Raw genomic sequence first — 21,481 nt, forward strand, 5'->3', positions numbered from 1 at the left:
ATCAGCACTAAAAGGACACTGAAAGAATAGGTGAAAAGTGGTTTCAAAACATTCAACTCAGATTTGAAATCTTTCAACTCAAGTTTCGAAAACTTTCAATGCAAGATTAGAAAACTTTCGACTCAATTCAAAAACTTTCAATGCAAGATTTGAAAATTTTCAACTTATATTTGAAAACTTTCAAGCCAAGATTTGAAAACTTTCAACTTAAATTTAAAAACTTTCTAACTCTAGATTTGAAAATATTTTTAACTCAATTATGAAACTTTCAAATCTAATCTAAAATTTTCTCATATATTCAACTTAATTTTCAAGCCTTCCAATTCATATTTAAAATTTTCAACTCAACTATTTATTTATCATTCTATCTAAAACAATCTAGTTAGTGCTAAACAAAAGGGATAGCACTAATCTCTAGAGATTAATTACTCTAGGATGGGATCCTAGGAGTAAGTAAAAATCTTCTCAAAAACAAAAAATAATTAATTACTCTTTTTTTTTTACTTTCACAATGCTAAGAAGAAATAAAAAGATTAAGATACGTAAAACAAGATGAGTTATTAGTGTATAATTAATTGAGTATTAATTATTTCAAATTTAAAACTTCAATTAATATGATGTTTTAAATAGTTTTTTTCTACAGCGAAGTTAGCGTAGCTTAATTGGTAGGTTCTTGTGTGGAACCAACCCACCCGGGTTCAAGTTCTGGACTTGACACCCATGATGATTTCATCAATTTTAAGATATACCTTCAGTGGTAAGCGTGCGTTGTGAGCACCTATGATTGAACTATGTTTCTAAAAAAAAGTTTTTCTACAATTTTTTTAATAAACTACTCCCGCCGTCCCAAATTATAAGTATTTTTAGATTTCGACACAGTCTTTTGAGATACTACTTTAACTAAGAATATATATCAAAATAAGATGTTTTAAATAAAAAGAGTTGTATATTATGATAGTTTGTTTAATGATAAATCTAGTAATATTAATTTTAAATGATTGATCTTTTTTTATTTTTGTGCTATTAATAGTTAAAGTTAAAAATATTTGACTTGCACTATTCTAAAAATGCTTATATCTTGAGAAGGTGGGAGTACCTATTTAGTGCAGGTACAATATTATGCTATAAGCCAGCTACAAACATATTTTAAGAAGATAAATGAGGAGAGAGAAGAGCAACGAGCTACAGATTTGTAGCTAGCTATAGCATGGACTCCAAACGCAGTGTATGTATGACAGGTGGGACCATGTATTAATAGTGTAGTATGCAACTATTGTATGAATAAGCTATTAGATTGGCTATAGATGAATTGGAGCTATTAGTTGGCTATGCTATTAAACTTGCTCTTAGGTGGTGTTTGAATCTCTTGAAGATGAAAATCAAGATGAAAATGAAAATTAAATGTTTCACGCAAAATGAGATGGTAATAACGTGTGATTAATTAAGTTTTAATTATTACAAACTTGAAAAATGGATTAATATGATATTTTAGAACAACTTTCATATAGAAAGTTTTCGCACGAAACGCATCGTTTAACAGTTTGAAAAGCGTGCCACTTTAATCCAAAATTTTATCCACCAGTAGATCAACTTTAGCGGTTCAGAAACGTAGGTGCGGAAAAGAAGAAAGTCTTCCTCCATTTATGGACTAGAAGTTAAAGTTGAAACGTTTCTGACTGCTTGCCTCCTGCCCTTTCTCTTTACTCTCTCACTCTTCTTCCATAAATACGGAGTAGGCCGATCGAGTAGTACATCGTGAGATGCTTGCAAGCTTCATCCAAGAACTCATCGCCCATCTCGACATCGCGGTAAGTTTCCTTCATCGAGTTCTTGTTTCCCTTTATGTCAAAAAAGTTCTTGTTTCCCTTCCCATCCTTCGTGCGAGAGTTTTCTTATCTTCTCGCTCTCGCTCTCTCTCTCTCTCTCTCTCTCTCTTTCATTTTCTCACCCAAAAATTATGCTCTGGTACTGTAATGGGGAACTTATATTCCTGATTAGGGTGTTCCTGCTTGTCCTGTGCTTGGACTTGCTAAGATGATCATCCTGCCTGCTAGTAACTGGAAAATCATGACATCATGCTGTCTCTGGAAATTTATAAGTACATCTTGTTTAAAAGAAAATCAGTGCAGGATGTAGCATGCATTGATTGTTTAGTTTCCATATTGCTCCATGCAGTAATCTGAAGATTGCGAAAAAAAGATCATTCAAGTAGTACATGTTTTAAGGAGGAAACTACCTATTTCCTGCTGTTTTAATATTGTGTTTCATGGGGAGTCTTGTGTTTCTACTGAATACGAATCTGACTTGAAGCTGCAATTTTATAGTTCACATGGCTGGAGGTGGTTCTCGTATGAAGAAGTCTTGTGCTTGTTGCAAGAGATACCTGGAACATTTGGGTGGAAAAATGAGTTGCTTCCTCATTAGAATGACTACTGATTCTATGCATAGCATGGTAAGATCCTCACAGATTCAGTGTCTTTTTCTCCTAGATGTATATCTCATCTGGTAATACGTCCATGAATATTACTGAGATATCCATAAAGAACGATTGGTTGGATTGAGCTCCTATTGAGAAGTTTTCATCTGATCCTAAATATATCATGGTTGTTCACATAGGATGGTTTGAACTCAATACTAATATATTAATGTTTGGTATACTTGATTTGAGCTGTTAAAGTTATTGCAAACCTCAAGTAATAAAATGCTAACCCTTTTCTTACCAATAAGGGGAAGTATGTGAATAGAACAGGACAGAAGGCACGGATAGATTTTTGCACAAGCATTTTGATAACATAATTGTACCTATCTTTATCTAACAAATTAGACTAGTATTGATGGTTAAAATAAATATCCTAGATGGCAAGGGTGATTCTTTAAAATATAATTTATACCCCTCTTAATTAAAAGATGTACTGGTTGTGTAAGCGTTTCCTTCCTGAAATTCATACCTTTTACACTATATCGTGTTTAATGTTGCCCTTGTTGTTTGGAGAAGTCTATATCAATGCTTTTCAATATTATTGCTACAGATAATTCCAGATAGGTTTGTGAACCATTTTGGAGGAAAGATCCCAGGAACCATAAAATTGGAATCTCCCAATGGTATTCTGTATGTTGTTGAAGTCACTGAGTGCATGAATAAGACGGTCATACAATGTGGTTGGGAGGCATTTGTTGATGCCCATCACATAAAAGTGGGTGACTCTTTGTTGTTCCGACACATCGAGAATTCCTGTTTTGAGGTTATGATCCTAGATTCTGATGGCTGTGAGAGAGTATTCTCCTGTGCTGGCATAAAAACCAGTTCTTCTTGTGTTCATGACAAAACTGTAGATCCTGTTGATACTTCAGGCAGATCTAGTGATGATACCGCGCAACCATCACGGAGTGAAAGATTTGCTAGATGTCAAAGGGATACGTCCAATGATCGTAGAAACACTGCAAGCTTGACAGCAGTGTCCTCATCATCTGAGGAATCAGGTAAATAATTTGCAGATATGCCTCAAATTTTAGACTGGTATACCTTTAGTTTCTTGTGAAACTGTTTACAAAAGAAATCGAACCTCAATTTTTATTGTACAGTTATGTAATCATGTAAATTTGTTGTAGCAGAATATGTTTCCCTGAAAAGCAACAGGAATGGAGTTTCTGATGAATCTCAGGAGAGTGAGGATTCTGAAGGCCCTGCTGGCCCTCCCTACATTCTATCATGGAAGAGCAAGAGTCGTCTATCTTCATTGCAAAAGAAGATAATCAAAGAGAAAGTACGATCCATCCAATCCGAAGTTCCCATTTATGCAGCAATCATGAACAAGAGCAATATTGGGTTAACTAGTTCCCCTTGCCAGCTAGTAAGCTCTTTCCCTCTCTGAATTTTTCAACTATTTGGCTTGAAATTTAGTTTCTAGTAGTTACATAGTACATCGGATAATTGGCACACTTATCATTGTAACTAAGCTTGTAACACCCATGGTTTTTCCATGTGAAAAACAGGAATTAGGTGCAAGATATGCAGCTGCTGTGCATCTTCCAGACAGGAGGCAAGCCGTGGTGCTCCAGCGGATGGGGCAGCGATGGGACACCGTGATGCAGACCAAGAGCGGCAGATGCACCACCAGGCGGTTCCTGATCAATGGCTGGCGCAGGTTCGTGCGTGACAACCGCCTCTGCGTCGGGGATATCTGCCTGTTGGAGCTCAAGAAACACGAGAGCAAACTCACCATGACTGTTCATACCATCTTCAGTCAGCAGAGTTAGTTAGCCAGCCTGGTGGTACGTGGTGCAGATCAGAGAGATTGGCAAAAGCTCCTTCTCCTTCTGCTATATTCCCTCCGTCCCATAATATAAGGGATTTTGGTGGGATGGGACACATCTCCAGATTTGTCACATCTCATCAAAAGCCCTTATATTATTAGAACTTTTACGGCACATTCTACTGCTAGTATATACTAGCAGTATATAATAGGGTAGATTTGGTATTTGTTAAAATTCTGAAAAGGGTTGTTTAGTCATTTAAAATAGAGATTGTTTTTGTTTTTTTTATCACAAATAGGGATTAACTTTCCCGTGGATTTTTTCCCTGGATATCGTCAATTCGTCATCCGTTTCCTCTCGTTACATCTGGCGACACCGGTGACGGAGGCTGGGCCCATCTCGCTCCCGCCCCGGCGCCCTTCTGCACCTTTGCCTGGTCCGCCGGCCGGCGCCCTCCCGTAGAACCAGCATCCGGCGCCGATTTGGGGAATTTTTGGGAAAAAAAAAAGGGGTTTTGGGTGGACGGAAAGACACGAGAGGAAAGGAGGGAAATCGAATCGATTTCCGATGGCGGGGGCGCCGATTGTGGCTGACGGCGGCGGGGGCGGCGTCAAAAGAAACCAGCGGCGGCAATTGCAAGCCGAGCGGCTTCGGTTTCGACTGGTGCCGGGCAAACGGATCTGACTAAGTGAGATAGCATGAATTTACAAAAATACCCCCCACGCAAAAAGATAAAAAGACAAATTTACCCAATTCAATTTATACTGCAGGATAGTTAGGAGGAAAAATAGATGAATTTACACCGTTGGATCAAATATACTGCTAGTATGTACTAGCAGTAGAATGTACCGTAAAAGTTCTCCTTTCTGGGTCTGTCTAGGTCGATTTTGTAACTGTTTAGCTAGGGATGTAAGTAGGGGTGAAAACGGTCAGACTGACCGACACTTTTTATAGTTGTAAGAAAGTCCCACATGTAAGTATGAGAAAAACATGTGTATTTGTCCGGCGTTCGTTTTCCAAATCAGTGTGCAGACGTATACCCTTTCACCCACATAACCCCAAATCCACCCATCCCATTTCACAGATCCATCGATGTCTCCCACAAAATGCCCCCCTCTGCATCATCGCCGTCGTCAATTACGAATTTGAGCTCTTATGCTAATTATGGCATGACGGATGGCTTTAGTTTGTCATGCTCAACACCTATGGACGAAGAGCTTTTTCTGGCGGTGCTACTGCAAATCCTCGAATGCAGGGTTTGGACAGGTTTGGCGCCTGTACAGTGTGACCTTAGAAACATCAAAGCATGGTTTGCGCAATTGGCATCGCGGCCACGTCCTGTCGCTGTGCATTATGCCGACTGGCGAATGCCTTCTCTCGTGCTCTCAGTTTTGTACAATTTTTTTTTTTGTCATTTGCTAGTTGGTGTGCACGGGAAGCTTGTGTACTTAGGATATGTTACTGGTAAAGCATGTGTATAAAATAAACGAGGGATGATAATAGAGAGAATATATTATGTGCCACTTACTTTATCCTCGTTCTAAAATATGCCACTGAGTTTCTCAAGTTCTACAATATGTCATCACATTTTGCTTAACTTTTATAATATACCATCGCCTTCTAGTTAGCCTCCGTTAGTACTGTGCAATTCAATTCTAATGACCAAAATACCCCTGGGACAAAAATTTTCAAAATTTGGCTGAAAATTCCGAAATATCATGTTGTAAACTAGCATAGAAGTTACCCATCTCGAACTTTGGAAGTTTTACAATATGATATTTTAGAATTTTTGACCAAAATTTGAAGTTTTCGTCCAAGGAGTATTTTGGCCATTAGGACAAAATTGTATAGTATTAACGGAGGCTAACTAGACGGCGATAGTATATTATAGAAGTTAAGCAAATACAGTAACATATTGTAGAACATGGACAAACTCAGTAACACACAATGGATTCTCTCATTATAATAATGGTAAAATGCTTATATTCTTGGCCAAATTTTAGAAGTGCTTAAAGAGGGAGTAAATGTTAAAAGTACATATACTCATAAATGTCAACACTATGCTTTATTAATTCATAAAAAAAAACAAACAAGCCACATATGCCTGCAGTACTATACATATATACACACATAGAGCACAAAGAAAAATCAATACAGGCTAGTAGGCCGGTCATACTGACCCATTTCAGATTTGTAGAAGTAGGACGAAATGAGTATATGAAGCACCACTGATCGATACACTCTCGGGCACACACTTAGAAAACACACTTAATTACCTACTTCTCACAACACACGTACACAAATTAAGCTGCGATCACATCACATGGCGACGTATGCACGTATAATAAACATAATTCATACTATACGTACAGCGCTGGAAGCGTTCACAGATACCTGCAGGCATATATGTACGGATCAGTAGTATATTGTGTAATTACGTTACGATCTTATAGGGAGGCATATGTGAGTCTCCACGCGGGCCCATATGGCCGCCGCCGCCACCGTGGCCGTGGTGGTGGCCGCCGCCGGGGCAACAGCCGGACGACGTGTCGTCGTTGGTGGATGCCAACAACGCGCGGCGCCCGCCGTGGCCGCCGCCATGGTGACCGTGGCCGTGGTCGTGGTGATCGGTTACCGACGAGGCGGCGGCGCCGTCACCGCCGTGGCCGCCACCGCCATGGTGACCGTGGCCGTGGTCGTGGTGATCGGTTACCGACGAGGCGGCGGCGCCGTCACCGCCGTGGCCGCCACCGCCATGGTGACCGTGGCCGTGGTCGTGGTGATCGGTTACCGACGAGGCAGCGGCGCCGTCACCGCCGTGGCCGCCACCGCCATGGTGACCGTGGCCGTGGTGATGGCCGTGGTCGTGATCGGTGATCACCGACGAGGCGGCTTCACCGCCATGATGGTGGTGGCGGTGATCGGTGGTGACCGACAAGGCGGCGTCGTGGCCGCCGTGGTGGTGGTGGTGGTCGTCGTCATGGTGATCGGGACGGTAGCCGGAGACCGTCGTCTTGGGTGGCGAGGCGGCGGCGGCGGCGAGGAGGACGGCCAGCGCGAGCACCGGGTGCCACCTGGTGATCATCACTGATGCAGCCATTTCACCTGTGGTGTAGTATACTAAGTACGTAGCTGGAGGAGGAAGTTTGGTTTTTCCGGCTTGTGGTGTCACCTTCACGGCACGCACAAGTGAGCTCCCTTTTATATATAGCTTATGCTATGTTTAGTTTCCAAACAAAACTTTTCATCCTGTCACATTAAATATTTAGATACATGTACGGAGTATTAAATATAAAAAAAAACTAATTATGTAGATTACGTGTAAATTGCGAGATGAAGCCTAATTGCTTCATAATTTGATAATGTGGTGCTACAGTGAATATTTACTAATGACAGATTAATTAGGCTTAATAAATTTATCTCGCAGTTTACTGACGGTATCTGTAATTTATTTTGTTATTAGTCTACGTTTAATAATTTAAATCTATCTTTATATATTTGATGTGCCACACCAAAATTTTTCGTCTCGGGAACTAAACAGGGCCTTAAGTGCAAACGCACCAGCAAATCGATTGACCGATCTCGGTCGCTGCTAGCTCCGACTGCACTAACTGCAGTGTGCGTGCGTACTGATCTGCTGCCTGGCTAGCACTGACCATGCGTCCATGCGATAGATAGTGGTTAACTAATTATCTTTTGCTTTTCGATACTAAAACCGCGGTGGCTATATGTTTAGATTTTACAATTCTAGCTACATGGGTTAATTTAATAGTGTGCTGCGGATCTAGCCGATGGAATACGTGCAGTTTCAGGTTTCGATCTGTTAATTAATTAACTTGGGCGCCATTAGTTAATTGATTCCTCATTTAAAGGTTAATTCGATCGTGGTGGGAAGCATATCGTGACTAAGTGGGGGTTAAGATCGATGGATGCATGCATACAGATAAATTAAGTTACTATCAGTAGTATATTAATTACCATCGGTGTCCACTGCCCCCGCCAACGTATGTATATGGAGTCACTACTACAGAATCTCTAAACAGTGCTGGTTGAGAACTCCTTCGGTACCGGTTTTCTCAACCGGCACGTAGGAGGCGGTACTGTTAACCCAACCGGCACTATTTGCCGGTTTTGGAACCGGCACCTTTGAGGTGCTCATGAGCCAAAAAAAAATCGGCTCAATGCACAAGCCGATCCCATCTACACCCAAATCCCAAAATTTCTTTAAATTCATAAATCAAACACATCAACATCACATTCATCAAGAATCAAACACATTCGTCACGAATAAATTGGAGAGGAGAAGAAGGAGAAGGAGGAGGAGGAGGATCCGGATGGAGAGGACAAGGGCGCCGCCACCACCGCTGCTGATGAAGCCGTTGTCGCCACCTCCCGCCACCGAGCCGCTGCCGTCACCTCCCCTCCCGCCAGATTTGGCAGAGCGGAGGGCGCCGCCACCGGGCCATCGGACCGCCGCCGCCGACCCTTCCTCCGTGGGGCCGCCGATGCGGTGACGCCACCTCCCCTCCCGCCAGACCTGGCGGAGGGGAGGGCGCCACCCGCCGCTGCCGCCTCTCCTGCCGCCACCGCCCGCTGCTGCCGCTACCTCCTGCCGCCGCCTCCCCCTCCTGCCGCCGCCGCCTCCCCTCCCGCCAGATCTGGCGGAGGGGAGGGCTCCCCTCCAGCTGCCGAGTCACCGCCTCCGCCTCCGCGGCAGCGCGCGGGAGAGCGAGGCGAGAGAGAAGGGAGGGAGAGAGAGAAGAGAGCGAGGCGAGAGAGAAGATACGAGAGAGGAGAGCCTGAGCGAGATGACCTTATTTGATGGTTGTGGGGCCCGCTGGTCGGCTCAGCCAGCTCGACTTGATCTGTAAAGGTGTCGGTTTTTTTAAAAAACCGGCACCTTCAATTTATTATAGGTGTCGGTTTTTAAAAAACTGGCACCTATGTGCAGGGCCCACCAATGGCTAGTGTGGTAGGGAGAAGATTAAAGGTGCCGGTTTTGGGTCTAGAACTGGCACCTTTCTCTGACACAGGTTTTAGGTACCGGTTTTATTTAAAAACCAGCACCTATTTAGACATAAAGGTGCTGATTTTTGAATATGTGACGTGTGGAGGTGGGTGCATGGGCGGGGAAGGCATTATAGGTGCCGGTTTTTGGTGTGCCGGCACCTATAATAGGTGTCACCGGCACCTATAATGGTGACACCTGTTTGCCTTCTTTAGTAGTGAGTGCTCAAGATAGGATGACGGACCGGTTGATTAAGCCCACACACTGTACAGACTAGCAGACACAAGAAGTAAAAACTGTTTTCTTTTTTTCCCCTTGCGGCGGCAAGAAAGACGCTTTTGATTTTTACTAGTTCGAAACTGATAAGTTTTTCCGTAGTTACAACTTACAACGGTAGATGAGGGAACACGGAAAGGAAGGAATGAAGTATCATGGATTCTTGGTGGCACAGCGATAAAACCCAAAATAAAAATTATTATTTTTTGCGGGAAACGAGAGCTTTATTGATTAGGGAACAGGGTTACAATCATGCCTCTGATATTGCAAAATACAAGCCGGAGCAGTCTCACGCCAAACCGCGCTCTACCCTGACCGCTTTGCAAGCTGGGCAAGTTCATGAGCTACCCTATTACACTCTCGTTTACAATGCGACAATCGCACTTCCTTAACTAAAGACATAACGTCCTTCGTCTCACGCCACAAGAAGGCCCATCTTGATCTGTCTTCCCCTTTGGATTTGAGTCTTGTGATCACCGTAGTGCAATCTGATTCTAGCTCAACTGGCAAAGGTACCCATTCCGCTGCAAGTTTTAGTCCTTCACAGCAGGCCAACAGTTCGACTTCCTCAGCCTCAGCACAGCGTCTGACAAACCTCCAGGAAGAGAGAATTGCCTTCCCTTCTGAGTTCCTGATGATGATGCCAATGGCGCCTATGCCCTGTTCTGCCGAAAAGGCTCCATCCACATTAAGCTTAACCCAACCAGGAGGAGGTGGCTTCCAAACAGTCCTCGAGTCAGGAACAGACGGGTGGACATGCATGTTAGGTTGACATATACCCTTTCCTTTCAAATCCACTTCTTTTTGTCGGACCATGAACAGTGTTTCTGCATAATGTTGCAAGAACATCACAGAAGCAGAGGTCTGTCCCTTTCCGTTGCCGTGAATGATATCATTTCTCAAGAACCAGGCGCGCCATAGCAGCAAGAGAGCGGCAACACGAATTGATGGGTCCGCCTGTTGCAGCAGCATTAGCAGCCAATCTGGACCTATTTTCTTGAAGGCTTGTTCTGGTGGCAATTGCCAAATCTTCCGCATTTCAGACCGCAACGCTTTAGCCTTTGTGCAGTCCACCGTTGCATGATGTGCATCTTCCGAATAGGCCCCACAGATATCACAGTTTGGTTTGGTAACAATACCTCATTTGTACTTGCAACATTGTGTTGCCAGGCAATCTTGAGCAAGTCGCCAGGCAAATATTCTCACTTTCTGTGGTACCTGAGTAGACCACAAGTCAGACCACACTTTCCTGCCATCAGCAGCAGAAGAGCAGCCGACAACATTTCCCTGGGACCGAGTCTGAATATCCAGGGCCAGCTTATATGCACTCCGGACAGTAAACATACCCACACGGTCGTAGTGCCAGGCGATGAAGTCCTCAGTCATTCTGTGAGAAAGCTGAATGTTCAGGATAATATCAGCATCAGCCGGATAGAAGAGTTGCCGAATTAATCTTTCATCCCACTCTTGTTTATTTGGAAGCATTAGGTCAGCAACCCATTTAAGTCTTGCTCTACTTCTTTTGCCCAGAACTTTCAAGTTATGTTCTCTTGGAATCCAATTGTCTCTCCAAATTATGATTTTTGACTCCGAACCAATACGCCAGATAATTCCTTTTTACAGTAATTCCAGGTCGTACTTGATTCCTTTCCAAGTCTCTGAAGACTCACTGGGGAATGATGTATCAGATAACTCACCATTTGGATAATACTTTGCTTTAAGAACCTTAGCACATAGACTATCCGGGTATTGAATGAGGCGCCAGGCCTGCCGGGCTAGGAGAGCTTGATTAAAGAGCTTCAGATCTCTGAAACCAATTCCTCCCTGACTCTTTGGCTTAACAAGCTGATGCCACGAGATCCAATGGACCTTCCGCTTATGACGATCTTCCCCCCACCAAAATTTTCTAATCAGCTGCATATATTCCTCACAAAGGCTAACAGGAATTTTGGAAACGCTCATCATGTACGTCGGCAGAGCCTGCAGGACTGATTTGATAAGGACTTCCTTCCTTCCCATTGAAAGATTTTTCTCACACCAGTCGGATAGTCTTTTCTCAAACTTTTCTTTTAACGACTGAAACTTCCCAGAATTTATTCTGCCCGGAGGTGTTGGGAGGCCCAGATACTTCTCTTCAAACACTGTCTGTTTAACTTTCAGCAAAGTTTTGATAGACTGTTGCGTGTTGTCAATCTAATATGGTAAATTCGATTTCTATAACCCTACAATGTCATAAAAAGTAAACATCACCATGTCATCCTCGCGTGGGCGGCTAGCGGGCGAACCCTAGCCACCGCTACCCTTTCTTCCTTTGTATTTTTTGCCTCACCGCGCGCCAGAGAACCGTGCGATGAGCCAGGACGATGGCAGCGAGGCCAAATCGTGGCGACGAGCTAGCCATCTACGACGCGAGAGAGACGGGGCCGTGTGCAGTGAAAGACGACATCGAGTTGATGGTCGTGATGGTGCACGCCTAGTGGAGTGGCTAGGCTAGGGGATCCAGAAGAGTTGCGGCTAGATCCGGTGCTCCCGTGGCCGCACTGTAACGACTCGCCTCTCCCAGGTGGACCCTCCTAGGCCGGGTCCACTTACATCTGGCCAACACAAGACTGCCTTCACAGGCCAACACAAGTATTTTCTACACACTTTGTCCTCACTCGTGTACACTCGGGAAGAATTTTCCGGTCGGTCACCCATCCCTAAATTGCACCAGGCCAAGCACGCTTAACCTCAGAGTTCTTTCGTTCGGAAAAGAAGTTACAACTTGTTGATATGAGTATTCCATTAATCTTATTGAGCCCTGTATTGAGATGTCATATACTCACCCCCTTAAGACACCGATGTCCTCATCGGTCAACCCTAGGCCAGGAACGTCCCCTCTTGGCCATGTCTGTGTGTCCAGTACCAGCGCATGTGCCATGCTGATCCTAGGCCAGGAACGTCCCCTCTTGACCATGTCCGTGTGTCCAGTGCCAGCGCATGTGCCATGTTGTGTGACCACTCCGGGTCCACACCAGCCATGCGCACCATGCCTGCACAACTGCGACACGCGCGCCCGTGAAACCGCGAGAGTCGGCTCTGTCAATTTGTAACGACCCGCCTCTCCCAGGCCGGACCCACTTACATCTGGCAGCTTGCGCACCATGCCTACACAACTGCGACAGACGCGCCCGTGAAACCGCGAGAGTCGGCTCTGATACCAATTTGTAACGACCCGCCTCTCCCAGGCCGGGCCACTTACATCTGGCAGCTTTTATAGGTTATAGACTGCCCTCACAGGCCAACACAAGTCTTTTTTGCACACTTTGTCCTCACTCGTGCGCACTCGGGAAGAATTTCCCGATCGATCACCCATTCCTAAATTGCTCTAGGCCAAGCATGCTTAACCTCAGAGTTCTTTCGAGATCGGCTTCCGGAAAATAAGTTGCAACTCAAAGTTCTTTCGAGATCGGCTTCCAGAAAAGAAGTTGCAACTTGTTGATATGAGTATCCTATTAATCCTATTAAGCCCTGGACCGGGATGTCACACGCACTACCACAGAAAAGATTTTTCAAAGTCAAAAACGATTTTTGCAGGTAGGTGGGTGGCCCGCCTGTACCCAGGTGTCTACAAAAATTGTATTTTTATATGTGGGTAGAGCAACCGCATGCGAGCGCTTAAGCCATCAGGCTACGAAATTGACAATAATAAAATAAATTCCGAAAAATAAAAACCCTAACCCTAGATCCAAAAGTTGCCATCGTCGTTGCTCGAAGCCGCTAGCTGATCATCACGCGAAGGGGACGGAGAGGCGGTGGTATCCGCCTGGGACGGGGGGAGGGCGTCGGATCTGCCCCTCCCGTTACCGCCATTGGCAGATCCGCGCGTGTGGAGGACGGAGAGGCGGCATGAGATCCACCCCTCCTATCACCGTCGTTGGTGGATCCACTCGCGTGGGGGCCGGAGCGACGGCTGGTTCCGCGCGGGAGGGGGGGAAGGCGTCGAATCTGCCTCTCCCATTACCGCCATCGGCAGATCCGCGCATGTGGAGGAGGGAGAGGGGGCCAGATTCACACGGGTGACGGAGGGGATGCCGGATCCCGGAGGGGCACAAAGCCTAGGCACGCACCGGAAGCAGACGGCGTGGTGGCTGAAGCAGGTGGTCGGGTGGAGTTGCAGCATGTTGTTGGAGTCGGAGCGACGCGCTGCCAGGGATAAGCCGCTACCGCCTAGCTTCCTTGGGCTTCTCCACCCACCAACGCCCTCTGCTGCCGCTAAGAAGGAGAGAGATATTGCATGATGACATGTGGGCCCCACATTTATATTTTAATTCCTTTGATGACTGGTCGGCCACGTGGATGCCACGTCAGTGAAAACCACTCTCAAATCAACAGAGGTAGTAGTTTTACACTATTTTAATAGCTGGAGGGGTCAATGGACCTGGTTTTATGGTTGAAGGATACAAATTACTCCCTCTATTTTAGGTTATAAGACGTTTTGACTTTAGTCAAAGTCAAACTACTTTAAGTTTGACTAAGTTTGTAGAAAAAAAGTAGTAACATTTTTAATCCAAGACAAATTTATTATGAAAATATATTCAATTATTGATTTGATTAAACTAATTTAGTATTATAAATATTACAATATTTATCGATAAACTTAGTCAAACTTAAAACAGTTTGATTTTGACCAAAGGTAAAACGTCTTCAAACATGAAATGAGGGAGAAGATTCGACTTATTTAAGTCTTTCCTTTTTCTTTTGTGCAAAGTGTGCTCACATTGGGCATGGGCCCTGAGCCGCCGCTGCCACCACTATGGGCTTAAGTTAGTCACCTAGCCCATTAGAATTAGTTCACCCGCACCTATGGCCCAAGGCCCAACTTACTCCCCCGTCTTCCCATTTCTCCTAACCTCTTTTTTTTTCCCTTCCTATTGTCACTCTCCAGGCCGGCGATGGCGCCGCCGCGGAAGGCAACGAGCGGGGGAGGCCGTCGGCGGCGGCCGGAGCTGCTTGGCGGCGCAGAAGGGAGCTGAGACCGGTCTGAACGAGCTCGCTCGCCCGCGCGGCCGGGTTCGCAGCACAGATCCTCAGCAACGAACGGAGCAGCCTCTCGCGCCAGCCCGCGGTTACGGAGACCTTGGGATTCGCTATATTCTTCTAAGCTTTTATATATTGTAGTAGCAGAGCAGCAAGCTTTTCTTATTGATTCGCTGTATTCTTGCAGCTAACGGTGATCTTTACTATTAAATATATTGCTCTAATGTGCATGTGATCCGGAATCGGCATGATTCTGAATATCTCATCATTAATCATCTTGAATTGCTTTGCTGTTCTTGTTTTGAGGGCAGTATTACTTTGCTGTTAGTCCTGTATTAATGCATTGATCGTCTTGGATTTTTGTAGCTTACGGTGGTCTTTACTAGTAGTAAAACTTGCTCAAATCTGGCAAATGCTGGGCACAACTCTCATCATTAATCATCTATTCATCTTGGATTTTTAATCCATTCATCCATGGCTATGGAAATCCCTGATGACTTTTAGACCGGCTCACCGGCCTCCTTTTGGGTCTCTGCATATATAGTGGACACAGATGCTTATAGCACTACGCACTACAAGTCTGAAGCAGCGATATATCCGGATTCCTGAATTCCTGATGCAGGTATATAAAACTCTGCTAATTAACCTGGGTTAATTACAAGGTGCAGCACTTCATCTCATATAGTAATCTTTATAAAGCAGTAGTACTGGAGAATATTTTTTCATTGCTACATTATACATGTTCTATCTTTGTCTTGCTTGTTACTACGAACGAGGGGAAATCATGAGATTCCCTGCCAACTTTGAGTGAAAAGGCTATGCTGATCTCATATAGTATAGTGCCAGTGCCTATATATGAACTGTCTTTCCATGGGATTCTCTTTTACTACACATATATGGCTATTGACTATACACCTTCAATTGGTTCATCCTTCACTATCTCTTTGAAAGATTCTTCATGATTGTTCACGTTGACTGCATCTGTCACTTGTGCTGGTTTCTGTGTATATATACATCTACCAGTAGTTTCAGGGCTTTTCTCTGATCTGCATCACCATCAGCTCGTAGAACTTCTGTTCTGTGTGCAAAGGTAAGACTGCCTTCTTCTATATCTTGCGTCCTACCTGAGGGGAAAGGGCTACAATTACTGTTTCTTTATATCAATTTCATTTACATGCTTGCAAACATTGTTTTTGTTGGATATCAGTACATGAACAACGACATATATAATCCCTGGCTTTGATTTGTTTAGTAGTACCATTTATTGGTTGATTTTGATGGCTTTGCTCCTTTTCTGACTTGCTGCAGAAATATATAATGGTATGCAATTTGCATTTTTTTAGTTAAGAAAATCTATGTTCTTCTTTTTATCATTTTCTGTTGGAGGTAGACCAGGAAGAATGCCACCTCTGAGAAATATGGATGAGGAGTGACATGTACTATTACTAGAACTGGCATAAGTGTTCTTTAGGAAGAAAAAAACTACCTTTTGCTAGCGTGTTTAGGATCTGGTTTGTTCAGCTTGGTGCACATGAGAGTACTTGTTGATTACTTGCATCTTCAGCTGACGCAACATATGCTACAAATTTCAGTTCACATGTATGGCTGGACAAGGTTCCCAAAAGAAGAAATCTTGTGATTGGTCCAAAAGATATGTGGACCATTTGAATGGAAAGATGAAGTGCTTCCACCTGCAAATGAGTGCTAATTTTGGGCATAGCATGGTAAGCCTGCAACTAAGATCACTCTCATTTATTCGCATGTTCTTCATGGTGGATTGGTTGGATTTTGCAAGTTGTTAGTTCAAAGCTGCTTTGGCGAAATCGATTATGTTCAATTGGTATCATTTTAACTAAACATAGTGAAATGAGAGCTATCACAGGAGCAAAATTTCAGTAGCTAAAAACCTTGAGTTTCATCATAGCTGTTTATCATGTAAAGATGAAGTATCAAAGTACTCGTAAGTCCTAAGCTGAAGTTGATCAATATATCATGTTCTCTAAATAACAATGTCCTGTTTTGTCATTATGGACTTTTCATTAATATTAAATGCGATCTTTTTCATCATATTTCCTTTCCTCCACTATTGTAGGAAACTAGCATTTGCTATTCACACCATTATGTTCCTTTTTTTTTTTTCTACAGACCATACCAAACAAGTTCTTGGACCATTTTGGTGGGACGTTGTCAAGAACCATTGAACTAGTATCCCCCAAGGGTATTGTGTATATTGTCAAAGTCACCGAGCACATGAATAAGACAATCCTACAGTGCGGATGGGAGGCATTTGTAGATGCCCATCACATAGAAGAGAATGACTCCTTATTGTTCCGTCACATTGAGAATTCCCGCTTTGAGGTTCTGATCCTTGATTCTGATGGTTGTGAGAAAGTCTTTACCTGGGCTGGCATAAAAAAGACTTCTAGTGTTCAAGAAAGAAATGTAGCTCCAGTTGATATTTCAAGGAGCACTCATGATGAAACCACACAATCATCAGGGAGTAAAAAATTTGTTAGATGCCAAAGGGCTAGTGACAGTCAGCGTGGAAAAACTGCAAAATTGGCAGAAACATCTTCGTCTGGGGAATCAGGTTTAAAATTGACGATTCTCTTCTTCATGAACCTTTTTGAACCATGCATCAGCTAAACATTTTCATTTTAGATTTGCAGTACTCTGAAAAATAGATTTCTCTATATTTGCCTTATTGAATATTGTGAAATGCACAGGAGAGGAGGGCACTGACAGCAGTACTTCTGAAGATGAGTCATCCTATGAGCTAGATGATCCTCAGATGCCTCCAGGACGTAATTATGTCTTATCGCGTTGGACTAGTCTATCTGAAGCACAGGAAGAAAAAGTAGATATGCTTGTCCAGGACATTCAACCTGAAATTCCTGTATTTGTGGCTATCATGAAGCATAGCAATGTTAACTCACGTCGTGCTTGTCTTGTAAGTACTTCCTTTTAGTCAAGTAGATAGTTCAAATCCTGCATGTGCTAACTTTTGGGGTTTATGAATGCACCCTTTATTCCATGCAACTTACACAGTATAATTGTTCTTTTCTAGATATAATGATAGTAATACGACAGAGTGAGTTACTTTGAAATTAATAGAAATGGTAAGGTTACCTTGCTATCATTTGAGAGCCTAGATTAGAAATGCTTGTAATCAATAGAAAACGATGAGGATGCATCAGATAAGGTTATTCAAGTTCCATTTCGAGATAACTCCATTTTTCAATAAACAGCATGAATTGTGCATGGTATATGGTTAGTTGTACAATATGCAGCCTTTTTCTTTCAGTAGAGAAGGCTGTTAAATTTGATGTGGTCTATAGACCTTTGCACAATGCAAAATTTATTTTCTCTTTTCTCTATTTTACATCACAAAAATACATTTACAGCATCATATTCTGTCTGGATCAGGTAATTCCTAAGCGCTATGCATCTGCACACTTCCCACTTGAAAGTCAAACCATCACACTTCAGCGGCAAGGCAAGAACAAGAAGTGGTATCCCATGTTTTACATTAGGAAAGATGGATCTGGATACATGCTTTATGGGTGTTGGAAAAACTTTGTTCGTGACAACCATGTGAAGGAGGGAGACATGTGCATCTTTCACCTAACAAAGTTTACTGGGGGGGAATTCGGAGCAACAGTCCATCTACTCCGTGAAACAAAATCTGGTTCCTTAGGTTCATTCCATACTAGTCATAAAAGGTTTGACTTAAGGGATGGCAGAACGTGGCCGAAAGTGACTGGTGCTAGAAGAGTAAGTTCTAGGCCTTACCTGACAGCAGACAGAGTTTCTCTGACTGAAGAACAGGTCAGGAAAGTGGAAGAAGTTGTTCACTCCATTCAATCTGAAGGTCCCATGTATGTGTCAATAATGAACAAGAGCAATGTTGGTACCGATGGGCTCTACATCATTGTAAGTCTTGCCATTTCCTGGACACACTTCCATTACTATTTAGCATTTATTACTACTACTACTACTTGTCAATAGGCTGTAGTTGGTATAGTTTGTTTTCTTGAATTAGACAATATGTCTGGATCTAGTAAGTAATCAGTATCACCACAGCACTTAATCGCACTGTATCTTGAACATTCACATCCAAACAAGCCTTGGCAATTGGAACTGCAATTTTTCATAACCCTTGGTGTAATTTAAGTTGTTCATGTTTGCGGATATACTGGTTAACCTATTGCTGTACTGAACACTGTACTGTATCCGAAAACAGATCTTTGGCAGGCAATTCGCGACAAGGTACCTCCCGGAAGGGGAGCAAACTTTGACGCTTCTGATGACGGGGAAGAGCAATGCATGGCAGGTCAAGATGCGCCCTCGGAGCGGCGATGCGCAGATGATCACCACAGGCTGGCGCCATTTTGTCCATGACAACCATCTGCAAATTGAAGACATCTGCCTCTTCCAGCTGATGAATGATGAGAGTAAGCTTACCATGACAGTCCATATCATTCGTCGCAACGAGAAGAGCTAGTTTCCCTCTGGTGGCACTTCCATGAGAAGCGTTGGCTTTTATTCTAGTACTTTATTTATGTAAGCTTTTGCTGAAGTAGTGGATTTGAATTCTGAAAATTGTGGTTATGCAATACTAATTATTAAGAGTTAGCTACTTTTAAACAACCTCGCTGATGGTACTTGTCCTACTTGCGACCGCTAGAAGGTAGCATTGCAAATTTCTAAATTTAGTATATAAAATTAATTTGCGCCTTGCTCATCATTTTCTGTGTTCACATCAAAGATGATCCCTTATCCTTTCCTATGTATATTGCGAGAGGGTTGTGTTCTTGTAAAAAATCATGTATTAAGGTCTAAAGGATTACTGCAAAAGTATTTGAAATATGTAGGGAATAGCAGTATGGCAAAAAAGAGATAATGAGTGGGGGAGTCAATGGCCATGCAAAGAGAGGTTGCAAATACTTTTATGGGAATATTGGTTTCTCATTATCGCAATATTGAGTTTAGAAATATTTCATGTAAAAGTTATAATACACTATAATACTATAAAAAATTGTAATACTTAAATATTTACCATTTCACCATCATCTATTGCATTTTTTGTGATTTTTATTTTTTTTTCTTTTCACGCAAAGCACCACACGAGAAAATACAAAGCTACTTTCATCTATTCTCGTTGCGTTGTTCTTTGAATTAAGTATCGACGTCCTCCAAGACTGAAAGAAAACCTGTTGCAGTGATTTGTACTGCATTTTTAAAATTATTCCTTTTCCGGGAAGCACCATATGTGCGGTAGTAATGTTTTTCGGGAAGCCTAAAGAAGGTCCTTTAAAAGAAAGACTTGTCTCTGATACCAATTGAAAGGATCCTGATGATACCAAGAGGAGGGGTGAATAGGCGTTTAAAACTTTTAAGTAAATGAGGAAACTAAACTTTTTCAGATATTTCAAAATATTTTTGGATATTCCGAAAATATCATATTTACAAACAATCTAGCAAGGCAACTTAGAAACAAGCTAGCAAGGCAAGCAAAATGGAATAGTGGCACAAGTAGTAGGTGGATTACACAAATAGCAACTAAACTGGATTACAGAAATAGCAACTAAACTACTAGCAGCACCAAATAGCAAAGCTAGAAGAGTGAGAGAGAGAGAGAGAGAGAGAGAGAGTGATCACTATGATTCTTGCAAGTCAATATGTTACCAAAGTTCAAATCCTTGAGGAGATTCTACTCTCTATTGAGGAGCTCACAATAAGCCGCGTCTCTTCCAACCTTATCCTTGAGGTTGCACAAATGCACTCATCTTCCACTAGTGGTATTTCTTTCATTTCCGAGGTGAGATCCGACCTTCACAAACTTTCCTCAATATACCACAATTGAATCGGTCGCTTGAGATCGAAGCCTAGCCGTCTGTGTGTCCTCAATCACCAAGAGTAACAAATGCAACAAAGATTTCTTAGGTTGGAACTAGTGTTCACAAAATCTTTATGAAGTCAATAGCAAGCACTCACACAAACTCAAATCCACTACTCTCAGACACACATGAAATCCAAACTTGTAGATCGGTGGAGAGGAAGAAGTGAGAAAGCAAGGCTCAAAGTAAATCTCAAGAAAATCAAGCCAAGGGCACGATGTGTTCAATGTGAGCAGCCTCCTTGACTTGAAGGGGTTATAGCCATAGCCTCAGATCTGCCTGTTAGGGCGAAGATTTCATTTTTGGGGAATTTCCGAAGTGCATTTTCAGAAATATCCGAAAATTACCATAGAGCAAAATCAACTTTCGGAACTTTCTACAATGATTGTCGGAAGTTCCCGAAAAGTGTAAAATTTCAGCATGAGCACAACAAGAAACTAGGCAAAATAGCATTTCGGGGAATTCTGAAAATATTTTGGAAAAACCTGAAAATTACTATAGAGAAAAATCAAATTTTGGAATTTCCGAAATGCATTTCAGAAATATCCAAAAAATACCAGAGAGCAATTTGCTGGCCATATCATTTTCGGAAATTTCCAAAAAGTACTTTCCGAAGTTTCCAAAAATCACCAGAGAGCTTTTTCCATGGCATAGCTTTCTAGAAATTTCCAAAAATCATTTTTAGAATAAATCCAAAAATCACCAGTACTTAAAAATCCAAGAATGAAAAACACTTCAACAAAAATTTTGAGCACCAAACTCATCCCTAGACATCAAGATAGCATCCCCCTTAATAGTACATTTTTTGTACCAACTAAAGAACAAATAGAAAAGCTATACCAATACTAATACATTTACGCCATATTTTTTTTTCTTTGCCTTGATCAATGAATCACATCCTCTTGATCTTTCGACATTTCATTTTGCCTTTCTTCTTCACCAAGGGTTGATCCTCAGCAACTTGTGGCATCCTATGGCCTTGATCAGTTCGTTAGCATTCGGCCAAGCACTTGCTCATTTACCA

The 21,481-nt window shown here is 42.7% G+C and overlaps 3 protein-coding genes across 3 annotated transcripts; 2 read left to right on the top strand and 1 right to left on the bottom strand.

Moving 5' to 3' along the window:
- The first annotated feature begins 1,705 nt into the window (after positions 1-1,705).
- On the top strand, positions 1,706-4,508 carry LOC127768467 (putative B3 domain-containing protein Os03g0619850). The gene is made up of 5 exons (XM_052294047.1): positions 1,706-1,808; positions 2,325-2,452; positions 3,030-3,480; positions 3,613-3,851; positions 3,994-4,508. Exons 2-5 carry the CDS (start codon positions 2,330-2,332, stop codon positions 4,255-4,257), a joined length of 1,077 nt encoding a protein of 358 aa, XP_052150007.1. The 5' UTR covers positions 1,706-1,808; positions 2,325-2,329; the 3' UTR covers positions 4,258-4,508.
- Positions 4,509-6,300: 1,792 nt separating this feature from the next.
- LOC127768255 (uncharacterized) lies at positions 6,301-7,419 on the bottom strand. Its single transcript, XM_052293797.1, has one exon. The coding sequence runs from the start codon at positions 7,352-7,354 to the stop codon at positions 6,689-6,691; it is 666 nt and encodes a 221-aa protein (XP_052149757.1). The 5' UTR covers positions 7,355-7,419; the 3' UTR covers positions 6,301-6,688.
- Positions 7,420-14,421: 7,002 nt separating this feature from the next.
- On the top strand, positions 14,422-19,323 carry LOC127765565 (B3 domain-containing protein Os03g0620400). The gene is made up of 7 exons (XM_052290485.1): positions 14,422-15,179; positions 15,581-15,647; positions 16,150-16,281; positions 16,703-17,147; positions 17,284-17,507; positions 17,984-18,490; positions 18,801-19,323. The coding sequence occupies exons 3-7, from the start codon at positions 16,159-16,161 to the stop codon at positions 19,059-19,061; spliced, it is 1,560 nt and encodes a 519-aa protein (XP_052146445.1). The 5' UTR covers positions 14,422-15,179; positions 15,581-15,647; positions 16,150-16,158; the 3' UTR covers positions 19,062-19,323.
- Positions 19,324-21,481: the final 2,158 nt, after the last annotated feature.

This window comes from Oryza glaberrima, chromosome 3 (genome assembly GCF_000147395.1).
Source record: "Oryza glaberrima chromosome 3, OglaRS2, whole genome shotgun sequence".
NCBI lineage: Eukaryota > Viridiplantae > Streptophyta > Magnoliopsida > Poales > Poaceae > Oryza > Oryza glaberrima.

Bases quoted from the DNA above. Each gene is read 5' to 3' on its own strand.
- LOC127768255 (XM_052293797.1), bottom strand. From the start codon at position 7,354: ATGGCTGCATCAGTGATGATCACCAGGTGGCACCCGGTGCTCGCGCTG.
- LOC127765565 (XM_052290485.1), top strand. From the start codon at position 16,159: ATGGCTGGACAAGGTTCCCAAAAGAAGAAATCTTGTGATTGGTCCAAA. The intron at 17,148-17,283 runs GTTTAAAATTGA...TGAAATGCACAG, and splicing joins ATCTTCGTCTGGGGAATCAG to GAGAGGAGGGCACTGACAGC. The intron at 17,508-17,983 runs GTAAGTACTTCC...TGTCTGGATCAG, and splicing joins ACTCACGTCGTGCTTGTCTT to GTAATTCCTAAGCGCTATGC.
- LOC127768467 (XM_052294047.1), top strand. From the start codon at position 2,330: ATGGCTGGAGGTGGTTCTCGTATGAAGAAGTCTTGTGCTTGTTGCAAG. The intron at 2,453-3,029 runs GTAAGATCCTCA...TTATTGCTACAG, and splicing joins CTGATTCTATGCATAGCATG to ATAATTCCAGATAGGTTTGT. The intron at 3,852-3,993 runs GTAAGCTCTTTC...TGTGAAAAACAG, and splicing joins CTAGTTCCCCTTGCCAGCTA to GAATTAGGTGCAAGATATGC.